The 18573-nt window shown below is 36.5% G+C and overlaps 1 protein-coding gene across 12 annotated transcripts in view; it reads right to left on the reverse strand.

The window, feature by feature from the left end:
• ECT2 (epithelial cell transforming 2) overlaps positions 1 to 18573 on the reverse strand; it is a 64374-nt gene that overhangs the window by 44538 nt on the left and 1263 nt on the right. For 4 of the 12 annotated variants that reach the window (XR_006207595.1, XR_006207599.1, XM_042956603.1 and 1 more), the window contains exons 1-12: positions 16440 to 16461; positions 15853 to 16004; positions 14418 to 14497; positions 14221 to 14313; positions 11983 to 12165; positions 10010 to 10099; positions 9056 to 9163; positions 8043 to 8116; positions 5700 to 5830; positions 5436 to 5551; positions 4155 to 4217; positions 2579 to 2801 (exon numbers count right to left, since the gene is read on the reverse strand). Coding sequence is in view for 4 of the 12 variants with exons in the window: in XM_042956603.1 (XP_042812537.1) it covers positions 2579 to 2801; positions 4155 to 4217; positions 5436 to 5551; positions 5700 to 5830; positions 8043 to 8116; positions 9056 to 9163; positions 10010 to 10099; positions 11983 to 12165; positions 14221 to 14313; positions 14418 to 14497; positions 15853 to 15982 (1291 nt within the window). In the remaining 8 variants the exon portion in view is untranslated. The other 8 variants (XR_006207601.1, XM_042956604.1, XR_006207597.1 and 5 more) reach the window with 7 other exon arrangements.

The raw sequence follows: 18573 nt of genomic DNA on the forward strand, positions 1-18573 counted from the left end.
CTGACTCAGGACCTTATCACCTTGTGGCCCAAGCCACTATAGATTACTTCATGGTCTGGCCATCTCTAAACTGTCTTCCTTTGAATCATTTTTCAGAATAATTCACTACAAATTACCTACTCAACCAATGACTCTACTGCTCAATAGCTTAAGTTCCTCGTTAATGACAATATGCAGTTCAGACCTGCCAGTCTGATTTTAAAGTCCTCTAATATTAGGCCCCAACTAACCTTTCTAATTTAACTATTACTCCTCCATACTACAAGTCAACTAATCTCTTCACTATTCCTAAAAAACGAATTTGTATACTGTTATCTGTATTCTTACTCATCTTACTTCTCAACTCCACCTTGGTTTTCTGGGCCTACCCTAAATTGACACTCAATTCCTTCCATGAATATTTAGTGAGGCACCGTTCTTGTTTTCTTAAAGCTTACATTCTGGTGAGGCAAATAAAATAAACAAAAAATATAGTTTCTAACAGTAAAAACTACTACTAAAGACAACAACCACATAATGGGTTGGTGAGAAGTACTCAAACAGGGATGTAACTTTGTAGAAAACCCAACATGATTTCTTTAAAGCAAAGAGGGCAAGTATAAAGTTCCTGAGGTATGAATGTAGTGGGAATATTTGAAGAATAACAAAGATAGTGTGACGGAAACTTAAAATATTACAGGAGAGCAGGGTATCCTATGAGGTTGGAGGTAAGTGAGGAAGGATCACATAGGAACTTGGAAGCTACGGTAATAAAAAGCCACTGTATGACTTCTAGCAGAGAAGTGGCATATGTATTTTAGAAACCTAAGTGCTGCATGCAGAAAGGCAAAATTGGGGGTGCCTGGCTGGTTCAGTCGGAAAAGCATACAACTCTTGACCTCAGGGTTGTGTGTTTAATCCCCAGGATAGGTGTAGAGATTACTTAGATAAATAAACTAACTTTAAAAAAAAGAAGGGGCACCCAGGTGGCTCAGTTGGTCAAGTGTCCAACTTTTGATTGTGGCTCAGGTCATGATCTCACAGTTTTGTGGGTTCGAGCCCCATGTCGGGCTCCATGCTGATGGTGTGGAGCCTGCTTGGGATTCTCTGTCTCCCTCTCTGTCCCTCCCCTACCTGTGCTGACTCTGTCTCTCTCAAAACAAATAAATAAATAAACTTAAAATTAAGAAAGAAAGAAAGAAAGAAAGAAAGAAAGAAAGAAAGAAAGAAAGAAAGAAAGAAAAAAGGAAAGGGGGCACCTGGGTGGCCCAGTTGGTTAAATGTCCGACTTTGGCTCAGGTCACGATCTTGTGGTTCATGAGTTCGAGTCCCATGTCAGGCTCTGTGCTGACAGTTCAGAGACTGGAGCCTGCTTCAGATTCTGTATTGCCCTCTCTCTCTCTGCCCCTCCCCCACTCATGCTTTGTCCCTCCCTTCCTCCCCCCCTCAAAAATAAACATTAACAAAATAATAATAATAATGAATAATAAATAAAAAGGCAAAAATGAATAGAGAGAGACCATTTAGGAGACCAAAATAATTGTCTAAGAGAGATCCATTTTATAGAAAAGGCCGATAAAGGAAGGGTGGCAAAGGAATAGAGTTGAGAGTGGTAGAGAAAATCAAAACCAAGAGTTCTAATTTGATTAAGTTTAAGAAGTGTATTAGGCATGGACAAGTAGGAATAGGTATTAAGAAGGCAGTTGGACAGAGAAGATGACAAATTAGGGAGTCAAGAGCATATGAAAGTTTCTAAAGCCATGGAATTAAAAATGAGACCATTTAGGAAGAATACAATAGAGAAGAAATGACTCAGAAATAACATTCAATAGTTAGAGGTGGAGAAGTTAGGCAAAAGAGAACAAGAAATGACGTACAAAATCTAAGAGAAAACTATCTCTGGGAAGAAATAGCTGTTCACGTGTTCAATGTTGCTGACTGCATAAAAAAGGTCAGTCTCCTCAGTAAGAGCAATTTCATGCAGTAGGGACTTAAGTTCAATTGGAATGGGTTAAAAAGACAATGAAAGGCAAGGAAGTGACACAATACATCAAGGTAATTCTTTGAAGAGTACTCCTATAAAAGGAAAGAGAGAAATGAGATAGTAAATAGAGTCATGGGGTTAAGGGAAGGCTTTGATTGCTTCTTAAGTGTAAAAAGCACAACATATTTATGTGCAGATTGAAAACCAAAAATAGAGAGAAAAACTGATGACCAAGAGAGAAGAGTTAATTATAGGGCTAGCTTTCTTCTATCATTTGAGACAAACTGAACTTACCTTACAGTGATTTAATTGTACCTATTTTCTCCATAATTCATGTGACACCTTCTGTGATCTTTTTTTTGCTAGTTAAGAATTTGCTCTTTGAACAGCTCTATCATTTTCTACAGTAATATACAAATAAAATATAGAAAGCACTTAGCATATAGTAAGCAATCATTACATGGAAGCATTTTTATGTGCCTTTTCTCCTCAGCAAGAACAACAGTAATAAAAGGTAGAACCTTTCATGTTCACTGTAGTAGTGATTTACCTATACTCTAATAATTATTCCATTCTGCTAAACTGTAATCATCAATTTTTTAAAATGTGAATTACCTCCATAGTTAATGCTAGACTCTGGTGTGTTGGAGATATCTAGGAGTGACCCTATAGAAAGCGAATGTTCAGCTGACGGGCGCTTACGGGGAGGAAAAGGTGACATGTCTGTCTCTCTCGAAAGCTGAGCAAGTGTCTCTTTTAAACGACGTCTTTTGCGATTGCTGTTTGGGGTATTTAGAGAAAGCAGTGACACTGATTTCTTGAGCTCAGGAGTATTAGCCTGCAATCAAAAGCACAAAAGCTCTATTTTACTTCCTTGGTTCTATACTGAGACAGGAACAGACGAAAAATGTATTTACAAGTTTGACAAAACCTGGATTTTGCACAATGATTTTACAACTATACACTCTGCCAGGTAATTCAGAAGATTCATAAAACATAATAGTCAAGGGACCACTGTAATTGCCTAACCCCAAGCACCTCATTCTGTTTCTTCATAGCTCTATCACCATTACGTATTCATCTGTAAGCTTGTTTACTGTCTAGTCCCCTGTTAGGCCATAAACTCTGGAGGGCAGGGACCATTCATATTTTGTTCACTGTATCCTTAGCATTTAGCACAGTGCCTGGACATATTGCTCTCCAATATTTGCCAAATAACACTTGACTTTAAAAGCTCTCTCTTGATATTTTAAGCACAGATTTTAAACTTTACGTTAAAAACCTTGAGAACAAAAGAGTCAGAAGACAATATAGTACCTATTTAGATTTTATAGAAACATAATAAATCTGTACCTTGTCTTCAATATTCCATTCAAATTAAATCTCCAAATAAAGAAAATCTTCCCTTCATGTTTTGGTGAATGATACCACTTTTCACCAATCTAGGACGAAGGCTGCATTTTCCTTGCTTACAATCTGCTATTAGAGTCATTTTTTTAATGACATCTCTCCCCTTAATATTCTTCAATGGCTCCCAATACTCCTTACCTAGTATATTCTTCACCAGTTCCCAATCCTTAATATTATTCAATGGCTCCCAATACTTCCCAAATTCTTTAACATATTATAAACTCCTTGATTCTGCCTACATCATAAGCTATATTTGTTGGCCTTTCCCACAGTTTTCTAAAGCCATAGTAAACTAAACTACTTGCTTTTTCAAGCTTAACACCATCTCCCACCTATCTAACCTGAATGTCTGTACAAGTTTAACTTAGTAAGTTGACTAAACACTTACTTGCTCTTTTCAGTCCCTCCTGAGTCTCTCAGAGTGAGGTTCGTTAAAATAATTACTCAACTATAGCACATATTCTGCACTGTAACTGTTTGTATATCCATCTTTTCCTTAAGATTCTAAGTTTCTAAAGATAGGATTGTTATTGTTCATAATGGTATCACTAAGAAGTAGCACAGAATGACATAGATTAGATTAAAATATCTACTGCATTGAAGTTTTACTTAAAGCTACACAGCCTATTACTCAATATCCAATTATCCAATTATTCTGAAACTCCTAAACATGACATAAAAGATGACTGGTATGCCAATTATATGCTCTTTTCAGACAGAAGTGTTATCTTTATATCACCAAATTCACAGAGCAAATGACTAAGGGACAAAAAAAGCATACCTTTTCATATAAATACATAGTTTCTCCAGCTCGGGCATCCATTTGAATGCTTCCCCAGAACCACTAGGTGAGAGACAAAAAAAAAAAAAAAATTTTAATTAAGATTTTACCTTCTCAGAAAAGCTATTAGGTGAGGCACCTGAGTGGCTGAGTGGGTTAAGCATCCAGCTCTTGATTTCAGCTCAGGTCATAATCTCACAGTTTGTGAAATTGAGCCCCACGTCAGATTCCACACCAACAGTGCAGAGGCTGCTTGCAATCCTCTCTCTCTCTCTCTCTCTCTCCCCGTGCTTGAGCTCTCTCACTCTCTCAAAACAAATGAGTATATAAACATTAAAAAAAAAAAAAAAAAAAAGAGGGGAGACTGGGTGGCTCAGTCAGTTAAGCATCTGACTTCAACTCAGGTCACAATCTTGCAGTCCATGAATTTGAGCCCCGCATCGTGCTCTGTGCTGACAAGCTTGGAGCCTGGAGCCTGCTTTGGATTCTGTATCTCCCTCTCTCTCTGCCCCTCCCCTGCTAGTACTCAGTCTGTCTCTCTCTCTCTCAAAAATAAATAAAATGGAGGAGAAGGGGGGAGGGGAGGGGGGAGGGGAAGGGGAGGGGAAGGGGAAGGGGAGGGGGAGGGGGAGGAGGAGGGGGACGACCAGGAGGAGGAGGAGGAGGAGGAGGAGGAGGAGACGGAGGAGGACGAGGAGGAGGAGACGGAGGAGGAGGAGGAGGAGGAGGAGGAGGAGGAGGAGGAGGAGACGGAGGAGGAGGAGGAGGAGGAGGAGGAGGAGGAGGAGACGACGACGGAGGAGACGGAGGAGACGGAGGAGACGGAGACGATGACGAAGAAGAAGGGGCTCCTGGGTGGCTCAGTGGATTAAGCGACTGACTTCCGCTCAGGTCATGATCTCACAGGTTGTGGGTTTCAGACCTGCATCAGGCTCTATGCTGGCAGCTCCAAGCATGGAGGCTCCTTCAGATTGTGTGCTTCCCTCTGTCAACCTCTCCCCCTCTTGCACTCTGCCTATCTCTCAAAACTAAATAAACGTTAAAAAACAAAAAAGGAAAAGAAAAGAGAAACTATTAGTAGTATCTTTCAAAAACCCATCTTAGGGCACCTAGCTGGCTCAGTTGTTGAGCATGCAACTCTTAATCTCAGGGTCCTGAGTTCAAACCCCACACTGATGTGAAGCCTACTTAAAATAACAAAATTAAAATAAAAGTCTATTAAAAAATAAAACTATAGAGTTTTATTATTATATTTATTATAATTATTCTACAATTACTTGCCTCCTGCTTGACAACATAAAGTTTCTTTGAAGGTTCAAATGGAAGTTCTTTTACTATATTCTCTTCAACTATAAGGTGAGTGCATCTTTCATCTCCAACAGGTAAACAGTTACCTCCTAAAAAGAAATGCATACAAGCATAAATAAGCTTAACTATTTATCTCCAAACCTGAATTTTTAGAGAGGCATATTCACCAGGAGGGAATTAAGCAAGAGTGGGGAAGAAAATACAAAAATATAACTTTTAAATTATACTAAATTCTACCTTGCATCTCAGTCATTTCTTCCATATTGGTTTTTTCTTCATCTGAAAATCCCAGGAAACTTAAAATGCAATCTTGAAATGGAGGAACTTTAAATTCATTTCTGAAGTCATCAACTGATGCACAGAAATCCCTAAAAACAAAATATACCTTTCTAAAACCAGCTTAACTTAAATGTTAATTTATAAATCTATAATAATTCTTAAAGTTTTAGTGTAATCCATATGTCAAAAATATTTTACATGTGGTCCTGAAATGTTCATAAAAACATCAGTTTAAAAAAAAAAAAAACAAATTGATGTGTTCTCAGTCATCTCAGAGTAACTTCTGACAAAATTTGATCATGAGTAGTCTTTACAAGATTCAACTCACTGCTTTGGACATGAAATTTTCTGTGTTCCAGGGGTTTACTATGGTTTCATGAAATATTAAATAATGATGAAGTAGAATAGCAAGGAATTACGAGGTCAGAGAGCTTAACATGATTATGAAGTGCAATCACCACTTAGAATGTTACCAGATAAACATAAAAAACATAACATGATCTAAATACCCAGACGCATGAAACTATTATCAAGAGAAACAAAAGCAAAAATGAATTATTAGGACTTTATCAACATAGAAAGCTGCACGGCAAAGGGAACAATCAACAAAACTAAAAGGCCATCTATAGAATGGGAGAAGATATTTACAAATGACAGATCTGATAAAGGGCTAGAATCCAAACTCTAAAAAGAATTTATCAGGGCGCCTGGGTGGCTTAGTCGGTTAAGCGTCCAACTTCAGCTCAAGTCATGATCTCACAGTTCATGGGTTCGAGCCCCATGTCTAGCTCTATGCTGACAGTTTCAGAGCCTGGAGGCTGCTTCATATTCTCTGTCTCTCTCTCTCTCTCTCTCTCTCTCCCCTTCCCCCACTTGCACTCTCTCTCTTCAAAATAAACACTAAAAAATTTTAAAAAATTGGTCAAACTCAACACACAAAAAATAAATACTCCAGTTAAGAAATGGGCAAAAGACATGAATAGGCACTTCTCCAAAGACATGGCTAACAGACACACTCATCATCAAGGAAATACAAATCAAAACCACAATGAGATACCACCTCATACCTGTCAGAATGGCTAAAATTAACAACTCAGGAAACAACAGATGTTGGCAAAAATGCAGAGAAAGACGAACTTTCTTAGTAAGCTGTTGATGGGAATCCAAACTGGTGTAGCCACTGTGGAAAATGGGTGTGGAGTTTCCTCAGAAAGTTAAAGATAGAACTACACTACAACCCAGGAATTGCACTACTAGGTATTTATCCAAAGGATACAAAAAAACTGATTTGAAGGGGCACATTCACCCCAATGTAAACATATAGCAACACTGTCAACAATAGACAAATTATGGAAAGAGCCCATATGTCCATCAACTGATGAATGGATAAAGATGTAGTGTCAAATGGAATATTACCCATGAAAAAGAATGAAATCTTGCCATTTGCAACAACGTGGATGGAACTAGAGTGTATTATGCTAAGTGAAATAAGTCAGTCACAGAAAGACAAATACCATATGATTTCACTCATATGTGGAATTTAAGAAACATAACAGATGAACATAGGGGAAGGGAAGGAAAAATAAAATAAGATAAAAACAGAGGCAAACCATAAGAGACTCTTAACTACAGAAAGGGTTACTGGAGGGGCGATGGGTCCAGGGATGGACTAAATCGATATTGGGCATTAAGTAGGGCACTTGTCGTGATGAGCACTGGGTTTTATATACTCGTAAGTGATGAATAACTAAATTCTACTCCTAAAACCAATAATACACTATATGTTAACTAACTTGAATTTAAATAACATCTTGGGGGGAAAAAAGAATGCTAATGATAATCAGGGTGCCTGGGTGGCTCAGTCAGTTAATCATCCGACTCCACTTCAGGTCATGATCTCACAGTCCGTGAGTTCGAGCCCCGCGTCAGGCTTTGTGCTGACAGCTCAGAGCCTGGAGCCTGCTTCAGATTCTGTGTCTCCCTCTCTCTCTGCCCCCCCTGCTCATGCTCTATCTGTCTCAAAAATAAATAAAAAAACATTAAAAAAAAAATTGAAAAAAAAGAATGCTAATGATAATCACAATTATTTCACAAGGTAAAGTCAAAAGGTACCACAGATGTCTTTCAATTTTTTATAATTTTTTTATAACTATGTTCCTCCTAGACTTTATTCCTTAGGCCACCCAAAGACTGAATTCATTTTGTCTATACTAGCTATGAATTTAGGGTTTGGGGCACATAGGTTTACCTTAATAATATATTTAATTCTAACAATAAATTACCGAATTTCTAAATACTTACTGTTCACTCCGCCTTTCCCAAGCTTTATAAATCCATTCTGGCTTCATAATTGGAGTGCCCAGACTCACAGCAATCTAAAAATATAGAGCATTAATTATGATAAATTTTCACCCTAAATAACTGCATTGATGGAAGTTCTAAGCAATTTTATACATACTTTTTTTAGAGCTTTAGATTATTCATCTACTTTATGACAAAATATAAATAAAAATCAACAAAAAATTGTCTTTCAATTGTACAACTTATGTTAAAATAATTTAGAACAAGTTCCATGCTGTCTAAACCATTTCCTTATTTTAAATAAATACAACTCTGAAGTTAAGTTTATTTTACTACATTTCTATTTCTCCTTTCTCTGTGTTTCCTTTCTCTGGGTTTCCTCCTTTTGGAAGTACTGACCCCCAAGACAACACAACAGAGGAAAATATCTAATTAAGTCACTAAAAACTGAGATATGAATTGAAAAGTATACCTCCCAAGAATTCGTTATTACCCCAAAATTACCGTTTGTTACATAAATACACTGATGGAGGGTGGGAACGTGATAAACTCTCCCTAAGATATTCAAATGTAAACTTAAAGATTTTAATTCTAATAGAAGTAACTTCTCCCGTTCTTTTATAGTTTTCACTAGTTAAATCTTAGAACTATTTTATAAGAATATAGCTCTGTTCTTATTAAGACCATTTAGACAAGAGTGAAATATCTGCTCAACACTTCCCAACTCTCATTCACCAATGCTCATTCACCAACCAGCCTTTGCCGGAAATGTTACCCATCTACCAACCTCCACAATCCTACTCATTCACAAATCCTACTTATTTCAAGACCTAACTCAGGTTCCATTGCTTCCTTAAAATCAAAAGGACCACACTCCTACAATTTAAAATTTTTACTAAATGCATATGTAGCAAAAATTGAATTTCTGATCCTCAATAAATAATGGGAGAAACAGATAGGCTTAAATCCACCCCCCCAAAATGCTATATTGAAATACACCCAAGTTTACATACCCTGAATTTTTCTCCTTGTGTACAATTTGCCACCAAATGTGTAACTTTTGAATTAAAGTCTTTTCGAATAACTCCACCCATGTGATGAACCAATGTCACCAATCTGACCTCAAAAGAAAAATTAAGCAACATTAACTTTATGATTAACTTGAAAAAATTTTAAATTATGTTTAACATGAAATTGCAGTGTGTAGGGGCGCCTGAGTAGCTCAGTCAATTAAGCATCCGACTTCAGCTCAGGTCATGATTTCACAGCTCCTGGGTTTGAGCCCTGTGTCGGCTCTTTGCTGACAGCTCAGAGCCTGGAGCCTGCTTCGAATTCTGTGTCTCCCTCTCTCTCTTCCCCTCCCCTGCTCATGCTCTGTCTCTCTCTCTCTCTCAAAAATAAACATTTTTTTAAAAAATGTAAATGTTATTAAAAAAATAAATTACAATTTGTAAACAAAAACTTCAAATAATGTGGCTGATATAATACTTAACAAAATGACAATTTGAACAGACGATAGTTATGAAGTATTTCTGTTCATTCATATGCCTGCCATCCTAAACAAAATGTTCCTTGGGGCGCCTGGGTGGCTCAGTCGGTTGGGCATCCGACATCGGCCCAGATCATGATCTCACGGTCCGTGGGTTCAAGCCCCGCGTCGGGCTCTGTGCTGACAGCTCAGAGCCTAGAGCATGCAGCCTGCTTCAGATTCTGTGTCTCCCTCTCCTCTGTCCCTCCCCCACTCAAGCTCTGTCTGTCTCTCTCAAAAATAAATAAACGTTAAAAAAAAAAAAAAATTCAAAAGGTTTCTTTACAAGGGTCTTCAGAATGTTTCTTCACAAAATTTAAAACTTGTCCTTCAATATGTTTTAAATAAAACCATGATATAACCACCCACAAAAAATGTCAGTTTAAATTTATTAGGCTAGAAGAAATATTCCTTGAATAGAATGTTTTAAAATACTTACTAGTTCTTCTTTCTTCCTAAATCCAGTAAAGCACAGGACTAGGTTCATCATGCTTGTACAGTAGAGTGGACGACATGAGAATGGCAAAGGCTGAAGGATACAAGTTTTAAATCTGTCAGCTTTCTTTATAGTAGAGAACAAAACATATGTTTCCCCAGCTAAATATATTTCCCCCTCCACTTTGTCAATCCAAATCAACTTTGTCAATCCAAAGATTTCTTGCATTTTTTTGATACAAAACAAAAAAAAATTACAAGTTTTACAATAAAAAATTTCCCAGGATTCCAAAATCATATTTGACACACATAATCTAAATACTTTACTAATGGCAAAATAAAATATATTTACATGCAAACCTCCAGTTTTAAAATATACCTTGACATATTCAAAGTCTTATCTACTAGCAAAAATTTCAGACTCCATCCACTATTGTAAAAATTTCCAATTAGAGTTAAAATAGTTCAAAGATATTTTATAATGAACACTAGGCAAATGACATATATTTGAATCAAATGTTCCAATTTTTGAGCTAAAAAAATGAAAATAGTAAATAATTTAACCAATGGAGATGTGTGTGTGTGTGTAATTGAAAGAGAATGGTTTAAAAAAATATGTTATTGGGCACCTGGGTGGCTCAGCAGTTTGAGCGTCTGACCTTGGCTCAGGTCATGATCTCATGGTTCGTGGGTTCAAGCCCCACGTCGGGCTGTGTGCAGACAGTTCGGAGCCTGGGAGCCTGCTTCAGATTCAGTGTGTGTGTGTGTGTGTGTGTGTGTGTGTGTGTGTGTGTCTGTCTGTCTCTCTCCCCCCCCAACTCGTGCTCTCTCTCAAAATTAAATAAACGTTAAAAAAAATTATTTTAAAAAAATGTATAAATATATAATTCCCACCATTATACAAGATTATTTCATAATTTTGGTCTTTAAAAAGTTTATTTGATTTTTGAAAGCACCACTTTTTTTTTAAGTTTATTTATTTTGAAAGAGAGACAGAGAGCGCACAAGAGAGCTAGAGTGAGCAGGCGAGGGGCAAAGAAAGAGGGAGAGAGAGAGAATCCCAAGCACTTCCCACTGTCAGCAAAGAGCCCAACACAGGACTCAATCTCACGAACCATGAGATCAAGACCTGAGCCGAAATCAAGAGTCAGTAATCAATTGAGCCCCCCAGTGCCGTTAGAATAGGGACTAACTTTATTACAACTCTAGCCTGAAATGTTATTTATAAACAAAAAGTCGGTGGTGAAGGCTGGAGGAGGGTGGGGCACCTTCGTGGCTCAGTCCACTAAGCCACCTGACTCTTGATTTTGCAGGTCATGATCTGATGGTTGTGGCACAATTGAGCCCCATGTAGGGCTCTGCTCTGACAGCGCAGACCCTGCTTGGGATTCTCTCTCCCTCTCTCTGTCCCTCCCCCACCAAAAGTAAACTTTAAAACAAAAACAAAAACAAAAAGCTGGGTGCCTGACTGGCTCAGTTGGAAGAGCACGTGACACTTGATCTTGGGGCAGGAAGTTCAAGCCCCATGCTGGGTATAGAGATTACTTGAAATAAATAAAGTTACAACCCAATATAAAACAAACAAACAAACAAACAAAAAGCTAAAATAATTTTAAACCATGCGGTAACTAATAAAAATGGAAATGTGTATCTGTTCTATGAAAGAAAATAAGTTTATGTACGTGTATACATTTCTGGAAGCCAAGTTTAAGAAATTATTTCTTCCCAAGACATTGCTGGTATATATACACACAAATATCTAGTTGTTATTATTAACTTTCAAAAGGCTTAGATTTTCACTCCTGCAAGTTATAATAGAAAGATTTAAAGGACTATAATAAAGTAGCCACTACTATCCCTATTCTAAATATTACATACTCCCAACAATTAACAGGATTTTTCTGCTTATGAATTTTCAGAAAATTCATTAATAAAAATTTAACCTTGAAAAGTCATGATAAATGTGTATTTTCTTACCTCTCCTTTTTGGGCACAGTTTAAGATAACTGGTGGCCCAATAATTCTATGATCAGTCTTGTATAACTCATTAAAAACAGAATCCTGGAAATCCATGACTATGAATACATTTTCAAATTCTGGAGAATCCATACTTTCAAGTTCTTCCACTGATTCCATCTTTACAAAGGGAACTTTAATTTCCTTGATTTTTTTTCCAGGTGGTTATTAGAAAAAAAAATTATTTATAGATTATAAAATTAATTCAAATAACTCTAATCTAAAAACCAATTCAACATTTTTATTTTTATATTTGTAGTAAACTGTAAAATCACACAGTGAGCATTATACTTAATAGTAAACAGCCTTATTTCATTACTTATTTGCATTTTTACATATACATATCTCCATCCATATTGACATTAAATTTGGAATATTAATATCATAAAGGCATAACTTTTAACGTGACTTAGTAGTCATTATAAATCACCTACAATGCACATAAAATTAAAACGATTTTTAAGTATATACATTTTGACACAAGATGCATTAGAAATACATCCACTATTACTTTTTATTCTCACCAAGAAAATGATGCCACACTTATAGTTCTTCCTACATAAATTATCTTCAGAAAAATAGGATACTATGGCACTTAATATCTACAAAGGGGGGGTGGCAGCTGGGTGGCTCAGTCAGTTAAGCATCCAACTTCGGCTCAGGTCATGATCTCACAGCTTGTGAGTTCGAGCCCCACATCAGGCTCTGTGCTGAGAGCTCAGAGCCTGGAGCCTCTTCAGATTCTGTGTCTCTCTCTCTCTCTCTCTCTCTCTCTCTCTGCCCCTCCCCTGCTCACACTGTTTCTCAAAAATAAACATTAAAAAAAATTTTTTTAATCTACAAAAAGGGTGCAGATTAACTTAATCATTTCAGTATATATGAGAGAAATAGAAAGATATGAAATATGTTGGCAGTTGCCACACAGCAAATGTAGGATATAAAAAGGCAAGTTACCATTTAGCATAAAATTTTATAATGTACATTTACAAAAAAGAATGAAGGTATTTAAGTACCTGCATGGCGCCTGTGCAAAAAGAACAGAACCATTTATTTTTTTATAAATTCTTTTTTAATGTTTTTATTTATTTTTGAAGGAGAGAGAGAGAGACAGAGCACGAGTGGGGGAGGAGCAGAGAGGGCGACACAGAATCCGAAGCAGGCTCCAGGCTCCAAGCTGTTAGCACAGAGCCCGACGCGGGGCTCGAACTCATGAACTGTGAGACCATGACCTGAGCTGAAGTCAGACGCTTAACTGACTGAGACACCCAGGCGCCCCAAAAGAACAGAACCATTTAAAAGAAAATTCTGAAAGGTCAGTAAATTGTTTGGGTTTTATTGCTAGCCTGATGTGATGAACTGAATTGTGTATCCTCAAGACGCCCTAAACCATTGACGCCCTAAACCCCATACCTCAAAATGAGACTATATTTGGATAGGGCCTTTTAAGAGGTAATCAAGATTAAATGAGATCATGTAGGTGGGCTCTAATCCAGTCTAATTGGTGTACTTTAAGAAAAGGAAACTTGGACACACAGGAGGTATCAGGGATGTGCATGCACAGAAAGGCCATGTAAAGAAAGACACAGTAAAAAAGCAGAGCCATCTGCAAGCCAAGGAAAGAGATCTCAAGAGAGATCAAGATGCCAACATCTTGATCTTAGACTTCAAGCCTCCAGAACTTTGAGAAAATACATTTCATTTCTGTGGCTTAAACCACCCAGTCTCAGTATTTTGTTACCACAGCCCTCACAAACTAATATAACTGCTAAGACAGAATTAGATATATTTCATATGCTGGGACAAATTCCCTGATGACTGTCATTTATTATGATTTATAATTTGGAAATAAAGCAAGAGTTTGGAGTAAACATAAAATTAATGGAAAAAAAAAAAAAAAAAAAGAAGCCAAAGGGTTTAAAGAAAGAAAAACATCAGATCTTTGTAGATACATATGATGTGACTTTTAAATTTAACAAGAACAAAGTAGTAAGGATTTTGCTACTTATGAAACATACTATAGTTTGGGGTTTCAGAAATATCCAAATTTTAAAAATAAATATAAAAGTTTCTATTCCTCTAGCTTCGAAGTGCACAAAATATACCTTGTGCCTAATTTAGGTCCAATCACTATTAAGTGGAATATAAGAACACAATCAAGAGTAGTGCAGCATGCCACATGCAATGAAATGCTTGACCTACCATATTAACAACACTTTTTATTAATTTTTCATCCGATTTTCCAGGACAACTTTCTCTTATCTTTATAACAGGGACTTCCATTATTTTAATAGTCTGTGGAAAAGAGACTTAAGTATAAGATTAAGAAAACTATAAAATTATTTAAATGCTGATGGAAGAAAAATTACCTTTTTTTAAAAAAAGCTAAAACTCCATACCTTTAAAGCTTGTATAAGTTCTTCTTGTTTTCCAGCTTCTTGAACCAATATCATTCTCGTTTCAATTTGAGGCATTTCTTCTATTAAAATTAAAAATGTTTAAATATGTTTATCAGGTAACAACATCAAAATTAGCAGTTCCTTAATCCCTTTTTGGCTATATCTGGCATGTTTTCCATCTTTGAGGAGATCATAATATTCTCTCAGATCAAAATGACTTAATTCCTAGTTTATTTTTACAAATTTGGCCATCTATCACTTTAGAGAAAGAGAAAACACACTGTAGTAGAGTATACAAACATCAGCACCCCTCCTAATCAAAAAAAAGCATTCACTATCTTGCACAGCCATCCTCTTCAACAGTGGATGCTGCCTCAGGACAGACCCATTTATAAAGCGGTCAAGTGAAGAAGTGGCTCTTCACCTGACCGGTCATAACTGAATAAATTCTAACCAACAGTGTGGCAGCTACATTGCCCTCCCATACAGAAAAAAGCAATATTGAACAATAAGATGCTTTCTCCTTCAAAGTTGGGAAGCATTAATCCAAACAATAACCAAAAATCTACACAGTATATATAAATGGCTAAAGTCGACAAAACAAGAAACAACAGTGTTGGTGAGGATGTGGAGAAAAAGAAACCCTGTGCACTGCTGGTGGGAATGCAAACTGGCACAGCCACTCTGAAAAACAACATGGAGGTTCCTCAAAAGTTAAAAATAGACCTATCTCGTGATATAGCAATCACACTACTAGGTATTTACCCAAAGAATACAAGAACACTAATTCAAAGTGATACATGCACCCCTATATGTATAGCAGGATTATCTACAATAGCCAAATTATGGAAGCCAAGTATCCACCAATTGATGAATGAATAAAGATATGGTATATATAAATACAATAGAATATTATTCAGCCATAAAAAAAAATGAAATCTTCCCATTTGCAATAATATGGATGGAGCTAGAGTATTATGCTTAGAGAAATAAGTCAGAGAAAGACAAATACCATATGATTTCACTCACATGTGGAATTTAAGAAACAAAACAAACAAGCAAAGGGAAAAAATAAGAGAGAGACAATAGACAAAGCAAGAGACTCTTAATTATAGAGAATAAACTGATGGTTACCCAAGGGGAGGGGGTGGGAGGGATGGGTTAAATAGGTTATGAGCAGAGGGTAATGTATGGAAGGGCTGAATTACTATATTGTATACCTTAAAACAATATTAACACTGTATGTTAACTAACATGGAATTAAAATAAAAACAAAAAAATCTACACAGTATAAAGAGATTCTGTCAACAAATATTTACTGAATAACTGTACTTTATCTTAACAGTTAGTATCACATTTAAATCCTAAGTCCCTAGTTAGTAAGCTTAGGATTAAAATAGTGATTTGGTGTTTTAAAGCTGATTAACAGGTTTACCTTCAACATATGAAGCAGATCCAATAAGTACATTTTCCTTGGAAATTTCAGTAACTTTAGAATCAAAAATAGAGGAGTCTGCCAAGCTTGTCCTTTCAATAGTGGATGTTAATACACTACTGTCAGCCATTGTTTGTACTCTTCTACGTTGACTGAAAAAATAGAGTTTGAATAAAAATACATGATCATTGGGCAAAAACAAGCATTAGAGGCTCTACTTTTATATCTAGAATCTATAAAAAGTAGCATTACTCATTTTTCTTAATACTGAACCAAAGAAAAGTCATTCAAGTTCTCTGAGCCTCAGTTTCCTCTTCTGTAAAATAAAGATACTAATGCATGACTCATAGGAATATAGTAAAAATAACAATGTATGAAAAGTACTCAAAACATTATCAGACGTATAATGAAAATTCAGAAGGTAGTCATAAATATTCTATCTCCCTCCCCCACACCTTTGCCCTCAACCAACCTATTCCTCTTCCTATGTTCATTATATTATTACCATCTCTCAAATAATCCCAGTCAAAAACTAGATCTATCCTTACTCTTTCCTCTACGTTCTTTGTCCTCCCCCAAATCCCTACCAATCCCATCTCAAGTACTCTGGAACCTCATAGGAAGTATCTCTGATTATCATTTTATTGCTAGAGCAGCGTCAAATTGTAGGAAAAAAAGAGCTGAGACCCGGTCCCTCTTCTCTGTGCTCAATGCCACAATGGTCAAATACAACAGCCCCAAACAACTTTATCATCTGTTTCTTCAGGTCACTCTCCACATGGTTTCCTGGGGTATAGTCCTAAAAACAAAAGTGACCATATCACCTCCCTGCTTAAGAACTTCCATGGGCACTCCTCCTGATGGTCCAAATTCACCATCAGGTTTAAAATTGGTCTTAGCCTACCTATTCAACCTCATCTCCTGTTCAATTCCCACATTCCACATATACTGTATGCTCCAGTCACAGTGTATTTCTCAACATTTTTTAAACACAGATCACAATTTACTCCACACCCACTTACATTTAATAGTGCTCAATTCTCCACCTAGCACATCTTTCAACCCCCAACCCACTGCTCTTGACTCATTCTCTGTGGATTTCTCTGTATATCTCATGTATAAGTGGATTGCCCGCTTATCTGTATTTTCTTATTACTTTACAGTCATCTCTCCTTTAAAAGATTTAACAAGATAATTATGCAGGGATTAGTGTCACTATGACTGTGGACAATGAAAGAAAATCTTTTTTTTTTTTTTTTTTAGACTTCCAGGACTTAAGAGTTGAAAAGTTAGGCAAGCAGGGAATAAAGAAAAGTTAAGTGAATTTTCATCAATTCAAATCAAAGGTTGTTATGTAAGTTTATTATTATCTTTAAGTTAATTTCCAGAATATTGGACAAATATAAAGAGAAGGTCCTATCTTTATCTGGAGGTACATGTCTGATCTATTTTATACTTCCCTACTTTTTTTAGATTAATAAAATATACAAATATCATCCACCTGGTTTTTATCAAAGTAATAGTTTAAGTAAACTATATGCTGTGGAGAAACAGTACGGTATCATTAGCATCATTTCTGGATGGTGATACATCTGGAAGTGAAGATATGCACACTAATGATAACCACAGACCTCAGCATAATTGTTAGGTGAGCACTTCAAAGCCAGGCGACTCAGGTTCCCATCTAACTCTGCACTCAGTTTTCAAATCGGTGAAAGAAAATCAAATTTAGTTGTCATGAAAACTTAATAGATGACATCTTAAAATGAGCAACAATTGCTAACCTTCCTAATATTCACAATGTAGACATTTTTTATTGTCTTCCCATACATCTATATCAATCATTATTCTAAGGATCTCCAAAGGAATGTTCCAATAGTTGCTAATAAGAGACTTTATTTAGAATCAACAACATATTCTATCCAGCCCTTATTTTTTTTGTTGGTTAAGTCTCTTACGTATAATTGTTACCAGTGAAAAAGAAAAGGCTTTCATTCAAAGTTCTCTTAAAAGAAACTTAAAAGTCAAGAGATGAACTAATATACTTTAAAGAATGGAGGAGGGAGATTCTTAATAGTCAAGCAGGCTCCACACTCACCATGGAGCTGGACACAGGGCTCGATCCCATCCATGACCCTGGGATCATGATCTGAGCCAACATCAAGAGTGGGAGGCTTGGGACACCTAAGTGTCTGACTTTGGTTCAGGTCATGATCTCAGGGTTGGTGAGCTCAAGCCCCTCGGTGAGGCTCTGCACTGACAACTCGGAGCCTGCTTTAGATTTTGTGTCTCCCTCTCAATCTCTGCCCCTCCCCAGCTTGTGCTCTCTCTCCCTCTCTCTCACCCATAAATAAATAAATAAACTTAAAAAAAAAGAGTGGGAGACTCAACTGACTAACCCACCCAGGCACTCCTCTCCTTTGCCTGTTTAAATATCATCAAAATAGGTAATTAAAAATTAAAATTGTCTCTGATAATACTATATATGATCAATTTATTGCTGAAATCTGTACCGGGGAGGAAGGCTTTTTTTAGGGAAAAAAAGAGCTGCATGGAAAGTTGATGACAATATCCAACACTCTGATTACAAATGGAAATGCACTAATCACATTTTCATATTCATGTATTCTGCAAGCTTTTTAAAAAAATTTTTTTTAATGTTTATTTATTTTTGAGAGAGAGAGAAAGAGATTAGAGTACGAACGGGAGAGGGAGAGAAAG

The sequence above is a fragment of the Panthera tigris genome, chromosome C2, assembly GCF_018350195.1.
Source record: "Panthera tigris isolate Pti1 chromosome C2, P.tigris_Pti1_mat1.1, whole genome shotgun sequence".
Lineage (NCBI taxonomy): Eukaryota > Metazoa > Chordata > Mammalia > Carnivora > Felidae > Panthera > Panthera tigris.